The sequence below is a fragment of the Protobothrops mucrosquamatus genome, unplaced genomic scaffold, assembly GCF_001527695.2.
Source record: "Protobothrops mucrosquamatus isolate PMUCROS unplaced genomic scaffold, P.Mucros_1.0 scaffold4181, whole genome shotgun sequence".
Classification (NCBI taxonomy): Eukaryota; Metazoa; Chordata; class Lepidosauria; order Squamata; family Viperidae; genus Protobothrops; species Protobothrops mucrosquamatus.
The window spans coordinates 56,328-66,405 of record NW_015390106.1 but is presented as its reverse complement, the minus strand read 5'-3'; the positions used below and the strand labels follow the sequence as shown (position 1 = coordinate 66,405).

Below are 10,078 nucleotides of genomic sequence, written 5' to 3'. Positions count from 1 at the left end.
AGATAATTGAAAAAAAAAAACCTCTAGTTTTTAAACTGATGCATCACTTTGGTTCTTAAGAGTTCATACAAGAAGTAATGTGCTGTACCCCGGGTCAGTTTTCTTTTAAAAATCTAAATACCAGAAGCCAGCACTTAAATGTGCTTTGAAAAAAAAATGTTTCAAAGAATTTGTGATTGAAAGAATGTTTGAGATGTCAACATTAGGCCTTTATTCCATCTCTGGACTGGTGGAGTTTTGGTTTAACAAGCCCCTGTGGAGACAAACAAAATAAACAACGTTTAGTGCCCGTAATGTAACAAAAAATTGCTGAGAACATTTATTTATTTTATACCTGGTAATTCCACAAGACATTTTTTACATTTCTTACTTCTATGTATAGGAGAATCAGTAAATACTATAGCTGGGGTCAGGCCATAAAATTAACTGGCAGATTTTAATTTTAAGGCAGATTCAGTTTTATTTAAGGGATTCATTGCTACAAAAAATGATTGCAATTTCTAGCCTGAGACAGCTTTTAAAAACTTTTTAAAAATTCACAACTGTGGTTGAACTAAATGTGTGGAAGCCGTTTCTTAGATCCTATTATGGTTTATTAAATGTTTCAGCTAGGTTCACACAACATGCTAAGCCAAACCAATTAAACAATATTATGAGGGGTCTTTGGTGCTCTCTGAGCTTGGTTGTTGTCTTTTAGACGTTTCATTACACAACTAGGTAACATTATCAGTGCTAACATTATGGTTTGGTGCAATGTATAAACCAGATCACTATCCTGAATTGTATTGATCACGCACTGGGAATTCTCATGATCTTAGAATCTGAGGCTAAGGCTAGCACTGCCTAGATTGAAACAGCTTTTCCACATTCTTCCTTTCCATAGACAATACCAAATTCTATCTTCTGATAGGTCAATGCCTCATGTTGCCCCACCGAAGTCAAATGGAGCAACAGGGTCTTTTCACATACCTGACTGTAGCACAGGCTGGAACAGGCCAGTCATGCAGATTTCCTCCTGCTTCTGCTGCACAATTTTCTGAATGGCGGGGGAAAAACCCCGAGGGTTGCGGGAGAAAATGATGGCGTAGCCATCATCGCAGGACCCATCCTCCTTCAGAGTGCGGCAGGCATAGGTGATGGCATAGTTATCATAATCTGTGTCAATCACCCAGTAATCATCACCTGGAATACAAAATCCAGTGTAGATAATGAGTTCTGATAACTACTGATAGTATCAGAAACAAGAGGATTAATATTAATTCATGGACCCCATGTCCTTCCTGCTTGTTTTTTGTTCACACACAAAAAAATAATACAGTACTTCCTGAAAGTGTAGGGCATGGGTCCCCAACCTCTGGTCCGTGGACCAATACCTGGCCGCAGCATGCCAGAAACCGGGCTGTGAAAATAAGCAAAGCCCCATCCATGGGATGCAGGCAGCACAGGAAACCACGCCCTCTCCGGTCCACAGAAAAACTCTCTCCACAGATCCAGTCCCTGGTGCCCAAAAGGTTGGAGGCTGCTGGTGTAGGGCATATACATTGAAAAGACAAAGATAACAGCTGAATATCCAGATTTGTCATTTGAAGGATTAATATCTTAATGCCTTCAAGTTGTTGCTCATCATTCTTAACAAAGGTAGAAAGCAGCACAAAGGAGAGAGGATAAAGAAGCAGGATGACATAACTTTTCTTTCCAGAAAAATATAACAGTGTAGGTTTTCCCACCGTTACTAAGACATTTTTCAAGTCATGATGCCCGCCATTTGAAATACACTCTAAAAGCAGGGTTTCCCAACCTTGGCAACTTTAAAATGTGTGGATTTCAACTTCCAGAATTCCCCATTTGGCTGGGGAATTTTGGGAATTAAAGTCCACATGTCTTAAAATTGCCCAGGTTTGGAAACCTCCTCTAAATTTGATCTGCCTCAGCACCAAGTCCCATTCTTAGTGGATTGTGTGGCTTTGCTTAGAATTTAAACTGAATTTATTTTAGAATGTTCTGCTGGCATTACAAGAAGCAACTGGGGGTTGTTTTTTAGAATTAGGACCTAATTTTCATTCTTATTGAAGCCATCCTGAATATTTTTTTAATAAAACAGTGAGTCATACAATCAACAATAAAAAGAGGGGTATGCATACAAAGGACTAAGATAATGCCAGAAAGGCTGCAAACACTCAAATGGATATATGTCTGTGGAGATTCTCAGTCATCCAGGTCGTAGTTGTCTCAAAAGTGCTTCGTCAAAAGCCAATTGGACTGTTTTGTTCCTTAAGGAAGAAGAACCTCAAGGGGAAAAAAAGTTTTTCCTCAAGGAAAAAACAGTTCAGTTGCCTTTTGAAGAAGCACTTTTGAATCTCAAATGGATATAATTTTGGATTTTAAGCACCATTTCAGAACATTCTGATATATCTAGGATTCATTGGACGTATGACACATAATTTTTCCTCTAAGTTCTTGGCCATAAACGTACAGGAAAAGCAAAAAAGAAAAAGAAAATGGCTGGAAATAGTAGAGTAGAGGAGCCTAAAATTATGCACAATATAGTGAAAGTAAATAGAAGTGTTTCTTCCTCTCATTCTGGAGTCATCTAATGAAACTAGTGAGAGATTCAGAACTTCCCATTTTCTTCTGCGCAACACCTAATTGAACTATGGAATTCTCTACCAGAAGATGCAATAATAGTCATTAAAGATATGATATATCAATGGCATACAATGCAATCAATGTACCACACATTTACTCCAATATCAGAGATGATAATGTCTCTTTCTAGCTCAGAAATGATATAAATAACTTGATGATTAGGCAGGATAGATTGTAGAAAGAAGAGGGTATAAACCAGACATGTCAAACACAAGGCCCGGGGGCCGGATGCGGCCCGCAAAGTGGTTTCATGTGGCCCGCGAAGCCATCCTGGAAACAGTGGAGGGAACAGCCCTCTCTGCCTTGGCCCTGGCCCAGGCCAGCCGGGAGCCAATGTACAATTTTGTGGTGGCCATCTATGCTGAAACATATTCAGTCTTAGCTCCATAAGCCCCCCCCATGGCCTGAAAGGAACAGTTAGGCTCCTTCAGTGGACCATGCCTTGGCACTTGCCCTGGTCCCACACCCATCTGCCAGAGACCCTCAGATCTATCCCACTCCTGCCCAGGCCCCCACAGGCACCCTTGACGCAAACGATGTAGAGCTGGTCACACCCACCCAGAAGGCCACACCCACTCCATCCACGCGCACCCGGTAGGCTGTACCCACCCTGGCCACACCCACCCAGCCCCCTGAGGGCAACCGCAATGCTGATGCGGCCCTCAATGAAATTGAGTTTGACACCCCTGGTATAAACTAATCTCAGAGAAAGAAGTAAATTTGTAATTGTACTAATAACTACTGTAAAGAAAATTGGAAACAGCTCCATGATACCTTTTTTTCTTTTCTATTTTTCTTTCACTGTTAGCTTTCTCTTTGATTTCTCCTTTTTCTTCCTTACTTTATATCAGTTTGTATTAGTTTCTAACTTCACTTTTAAAAGTTTTAATGTGTGTGTGTGTGGGTGGGTGTATGTCTTGAGTGGGTTTTTTTTATGCACCCTGTCGGCCCAAATATGGGAGGAAGAAATCTCCTCCCCCCTTTAACTCTTTGTTATATATAAAACTGAAAAAAACTGACCTCCACTTGACAAATAGCTTGCCAGTCCTTGATAATTCATGAACATCTTGGCTGGTGTGGTGGGATCAGGCACTGAATATTGAGCAGCCATATCAGCACAGACCATCCAGAATCTGAAACAGAAATGAATTTTAAAAATTTTTATATGTAACTAACGTTTTGTTCTTTTACTCTGGAATATATTGTGCTTACATCCTGTTTATAACAATAAATCCATATTGACTGGCAAATTCTGGGAGTTGAAGTCCACACATCTTAAACTCGCTGAGCTTGAAAAACACTGGTTTATTAAGATGCTAGCTCAAAGCCATGCCAAGCGCAATCTGCTCGTCTCGCATCTGCTCTGCATTAGTTCCTCCTTTTTGTTCATGCAACATGTACAACAAACCTCGGGTCTGCATTTGCACAAAAATGCTACACGTTTCACCTTTTAAACTTGGTTGGCATTTTTGTGACTTGGTATGATGCCCAAACCTAAGTCACTCTGTGATGTTCTGGTTTGTTATATTGTGTACATTCAGGAAGCACTGAAATGAATCACTGCACTTGTTAAATTAGTAACACGGATGTTAGATGAATCTGTCTTCCCTATTGACTTTGCTTGCCAGAAGGTTGGAAAACATGGTCACATGACCCCAGGACACTGGAACTGTCATAAATATGCCAGGCATCTTGATTTTTGATCACAGAACCATGGGGATGTTGCAACAATCATAAGTGTGAAAAATGGTTCAAAAGTCACTTTTTTCAGTGCCGTTTTAAAATTGAATGGTCACTAAATTGAACTGAAATGACACATACTAATCCATGGGTCTTCAAACTTGGCCCTTTTATGACTTGTGGACTTCAACTCCCAGAATTCCTCAGCCAGGCACGCTGGCTGAGGAATCCTGGGAGTTGAAGTCCACAAGTCATAAAAGGGCCAAGTTTGAAGACCCCCTGTACTAATCACTTCTAGATGATCTAAACATACAGTGTAATATTCAGCAAAGGCAACTTGGTGCCCTCTATAACCTTTGGATTACAATTCCCAACATTGTTGATGGTTAACTCTGCAGTTTGAAGACTTTGCTAACCAAATCATCTTGAAAACCTCATTTTACTTATTTGCAGTCTTCACAATGCCTGAATTCACATATCATGTGGTTAAGGCACCAGGAGGAAAACAGGATACCTATTTCCCCCCCCCAGGCATGAAAGCCTGCTGGATGACTTTGGGCCAGTCACTCTTTCTCCACCCAACTCACCTCACAGGTTATTGTGGGAAACATAGAAAACGGAAGGAGTATCAGGCCTATTTGTCACCTTGAGTTATTTATAAAAATAATAAATGTAGGATAGGAATCCAATAAATAAATAAATAATAACATAGGTTGTTTGGCTTGGCCCTATCATACTGGGCAAAATTGGTCATTGTGATTTGTGAGTCATGGGCTACATTTGTGCAAACTCAGCAAATTCTGTTTCATTCAATGAACCACGGTTATATGAGTCAGGGCTGCCACTTCATGATTTCCACATCATAGTCGCTGGGCATCTTGATCACAAAAATGTAATTCTGTATAAAATGAACAAGTGCCCAATGATACACAGAAACACTAGTTACCCATATGCAGCTGCGACTCACCCAAAAAGCTTCATTCTGCCTTTGGAAGATGCAGTCATAGTCCCATCCTCCCCAATAGTGTATTCAGCTGAGATATTATCCTGTAGAAACAAACCTTCTGGGTCTTTCTTGGCCAGTGCATACCATTTACCTGCATACTAAAATACAAATATATATATATATGTAAGGTTACAAAGACAGTGAATGCATCTTCATGATGAACACTACACAAGACATGATTGCAAGCTAAAGTATTAATTGGATCTGATGGAGAGACGGAGGTATTCTTGCAAACCGATTGCCTATACGTCCTTAATTTAAACACAGATCTTAAACAATTGTCTAATTTGGATGCAGTGAAACCTACTGGTAGTACCGTCTCCTGAATCTGTCTAAATAGTTGGAAGTTTGGTCTAGTGATTAAGGTGTCAGGCTAGAGACCAGGAGACTGAATTCCACTCCCACCTCAGCATACAAGCCAGTTGGGTGACTTTGAGCCAGTCATTTTCTCTCAGCCCAACTCACCTCCCAGAATTGTTGTGGAGACGATAGGAGGAGAAAGGATATTAGGTTTGTTTGCTGCCTTGAGTTACTTATAAAAACATATATAAAGGCAGGATATAAGTAAATTAACAAAAGCTGAAAGCTGTTCAAACAGAAGAATCGAGTAATAATCTATTTCTTGCAGTAAAAATGTGGTCATTTTCACTGTTGTTTGTGAGGGCAATATTAGGTAGCTATTTGCAAGATGACACATTCAGTTGTACAATTAAGAAAATCCTTGAGGTAAAGGGCCAGTTAATAATGGAACCAAACTGTTGGAGGAATACAGTTCTTGTTTTTCTTATGGGAGGCCATCCAGCAGAGGCTGTATTGGGAAAATTGTGCCCTTATAGATTTATTGAATTATTTCTCCCATCATCCCTCACTATTGGCATATGGGGTGGGGCTGCTGAGAGTATAATTCAGCAAGAACTGGACAGATACAGACACCAATCTGCCATTTATCTACATGAGACACTCTGTCCCAGTGTTTTGGATTCAGTGGCCCCAAACCCCCCCGCTACCTCTTTGGTTCTGCCTGGAAGAGCCTCAGATTTGGAAGCCACTTCTTTGGGCTAGGAAACTAAATAGAGTCAGGCATACTTAGAACTTGAATAAGAACCACCAAGAAATATAAAGAGTGTGGAATAGACTGGGAAGTTCACCTGGGTCCAGCTAACCAAGGAACCATCTCACCCCAATAGGACTGGCCTGCAGAAAGTGTATGCTGTGGACCTCATCATTCAAGGAATTTTGACTGATGGGATCCAGGAGAAGAACCTTTTTGGCCATGGCTCCTGCCCTTTGGAACATTGTACTCCCCTCCCCCCAAGTGAAATCCATATTCACCCTTCTGTAAGGGCCTGAAGACCTGGCTCTGCCAGATGGCCTGGGGCCCCAACAGGGTGTATTACACTGGAGGTGGTTGATGGATTAAGGGAAGACCTCACCTCTCCCCAGGTGCCTCATGCTCCCTTCCTCCCCAACGTTCAATTGTAAATTATTATAGTTACCTATAGTGTAATGTTCTACTGACTTTTAATGTTTGTAAGCCACCCAGTGTTACCTCTAGGCAGCAAAAAATCATGAAGGAATGGAATGGAACGGAATTGAATTGAACGGAACGGAACAGAATGGAATGGATGAACTAAAAGTTTTCAAAAAACAACACAACCAATCAAGAGAAAGTAATGTGATACTGCTCTCATATTATTGTCATAATATGACAATATGACTGCTATGAAATCAGCAAGAGTAGAGTTGGATTTGAAGGAGATTTTAGGCTGTTTTACGTGCCTTGGTGATCACTCTCCTTCCTACGTTAGCTACAGCAGGGGCATGAAACAGATACAGCAAACCATTCCCCCGCCCCACCCCATATATTGTACAATATATGTATCTCCTAAGCCAAAACTATAAAACAAAAGGGAATAAGACTGACTTGCAAGTAGGTTCCCAGGAGCACAGTAAGCTGAGATTTTTTTTAAAAAAAAAATCAAAACCTTGACTCTCTGGTAAGAATGACACATTTTATAAACCAAGTCCAGTTCATGTGCACGAAGATATGTGGACTTCAACTAATGACTTTAATTCAAACCACATGCTCTTTACTCTTGATATTAGAAAGGGTTCATAATTACCCGTTTGAGGTCAAAGTCTTCCTTCACAGAGAATGAGTCTACCACACATGAAGTCTGCCCCATGCAATCATTAATCATGAAGATCAGGGTCATCAGGATGGTGTAGTGATTGTATTTCATTCTGTAAAGCAACACAATTCAGCCCAGATTAAAAAAAAAACCAGCTATATCTACTGTAACATCTTTTTATTTACTTGATTACCTGCATTCATCTACTAGTACTTAACTACAAAGATTCTTCCCTTGCTTTGAGTTCAAAGTCAGGGTGTACATTCCTACAGGTAACCTCTGCAAGATACTGTCACAAGTGGATAAACTGGAGTTGAATCTGAGGTCAAGACACAGAACAAGATGAGCACTTAGCAGCCCACTCAAAGGCCAAATAATTAGATGACTAATTCCTAACTTCACATAGCATCATACTTTTTTGAAGGTTTTTTTTAGAAAAAAAGGTGAAATAGCTTCCATAACACTCTTCTGATAAATGCCATAGTTCCTTAGGAACAGTTCCACCCTGAACCACAATTGTTCTTACCTCAGCCAACTTCAAAATGCTGTGATTCCCCATATGATCCAGTTAATGAATTTTCCAGCTGACCAATGGGAGAACATTAAAAAAGCACCCTGTATGCCACCCCACCACACTTTTGTTTGCTTATTTGATATTTTGTAAAAAAAATTATCTCATTTGATAAAACTCAGGAGAGTTGTCAAAGGACTACCTCTCTGTTCACAATTTTTAAAAAGTGACAAATGTTCGGATGAGAAGAAGAAGGTATGTTACTACTGCAGCTAAATCTCTTTGGTAGTGTTTATCAACCACAGCAACATTAAGATATGTGGACTTCAACTCCCAGAATTCCCCAGCCAGCCATGCTAGCTGGGGAAATCTGAGAGTTGAAGCCCACACATCTTAAAGTTGTGGGATTGAGAAACACTGCTCTATGTGGTGTGGAAAGAGCTAAGAAGTTGAAATAACTGCCAGTGGGAATGATTTGCTCCCAAACTTTGCAGAATTCCAGCATTTACACTGGAAAACCAGGCCCTCAGCATCTTAGCATGCACCACAACAGCAACATCATCATGGACTCAAAAAAGCCACAGCAGTGGGAACACGATGTGCAGAATTGTCCTAGATTTTACTGAACCAAACTCTGACTTGTTTGTATCTATTATGAAATATCTGCAAGGTGGTAGATGATTATGTGTGGCAGATCCTGCCCCTCTTAAACTGTATCAGTGAGCTACAGCTGAGAAAGGTAAGGAAACATTTGTTTCCTTTCATGGAGAAAAATGGAGTAGTACTCTTTTTTCCTTAAATCAAATTGTGGAAATGTGCTACATCAGTTTCTGGCTGTGATACAATTACATAATTTTAGACCTTACATTTTGCAGTTAGATGCTAGGCTTCTTTTTAAGCTTGTAATAAAGGATAAGCAAACGTGGGAAAAGCATACTTAATAGTATATATATCCAGGTGACTCCCTCTGAACGCTATAATTTTTAAAAACAATAGGAAGAAAAAAAATGCTGTGGAAAGCAGCATCTGCCCTAGAGATCTCTGCATATTCATGTTGGATGCAGGAAGCTGGGCCTGTGTCAGGCACAAAGAATCATGAGCACATGTTGAGTTTCAGTTAAGCTGATTTATTGCTCAGGTCTATTGTACGCACAAGAATGGAGTCAACTAATGGTCAGCACTTAATTAGCACTAGATAAGAATTAGTGGAATTCAAGAGGGGTTCAACTTAGACCCTTGTAGGAATGGTAAGGACTCAGGCTGATTCCTCTCTTGACTTCATCCCAGGCTCTGCTTTTTTACATTGTGCCTGTTGCTGTCCCTTCCTCCAATCTCTCTAGCTCACATTTTCAAAACATTTTTGGGAAGGTTGCCCTTGACTTTTAAAGGTGCATGATAATAATAACCACAATCTTCCCCACCCCCCCACCAAAAAAAGGCAAAGTCATCACCAAATTCTGGCTGTGAGAAGGACAAATGCTAGATTTCATTATAATATAATCTAAAGAGAAATTAGACTGTAATTAAACCAAAACCATATTAGCTCAATTAATATGATTAATCATTAATAATTCTCCATGTATGTAATAATGTCCCCCTTGGGCCACATTCAACATTCTAACTTGGCAGCAACTTTCAGGGGGTATGCGATATGCTCTTCTGGTTATTTAGCTCAACTAGATTGCAAGAACTATGATGAAAATGATTGAGAGCTCTTTTTAGGGCTATAATGAGAGAACAAAGAAACGTGAGACTCTGTAGATCATAGGTTGTTTTAAACATTCCTCTAACATTCATTATTTCCCCCTTGTGGTGGAACATTTCACCTGGACCATTTACCCCCAAACTTTCCATGCATGCATTAAATGTGCACAGGTAGAGTAAATCCTTTTGCCATTGTCCACCCTCTCTCACAGACAGGTCCTACAGCTACTCCATTGAATAATTTTATTCAAATCTTATTCTTTCTTCTGTATCCATTAAGGCTTTTTCTAATGTGTCTCTTTCCTAAAGAGGCCTGCCACCGTCTACCATCCCAGAATTGCAATTGTTGAGATTGATGGTTGCTGAAACACCAGCAGAGAGAATTGTTTGAATGCAAAA

The 10,078-nt window shown here is 40.1% G+C and overlaps 1 protein-coding gene across 1 annotated transcript; it reads right to left on the bottom strand.

Moving 5' to 3' along the window:
* Positions 1 to 242: 242 nt before the first annotated feature.
* LOC107298670 (purpurin-like) lies at positions 243 to 7,575 on the bottom strand. Its single transcript, XM_015828046.1, has 5 exons — positions 7,456 to 7,575; positions 5,294 to 5,430; positions 3,667 to 3,779; positions 970 to 1,182; positions 243 to 253 (listed from the first exon to the last, which is right to left on the bottom strand). The coding sequence occupies exons 1-5, from the start codon at positions 7,573 to 7,575 to the stop codon at positions 243 to 245; spliced, it is 594 nt and encodes a 197-aa protein (XP_015683532.1).
* Positions 7,576 to 10,078: the final 2,503 nt, after the last annotated feature.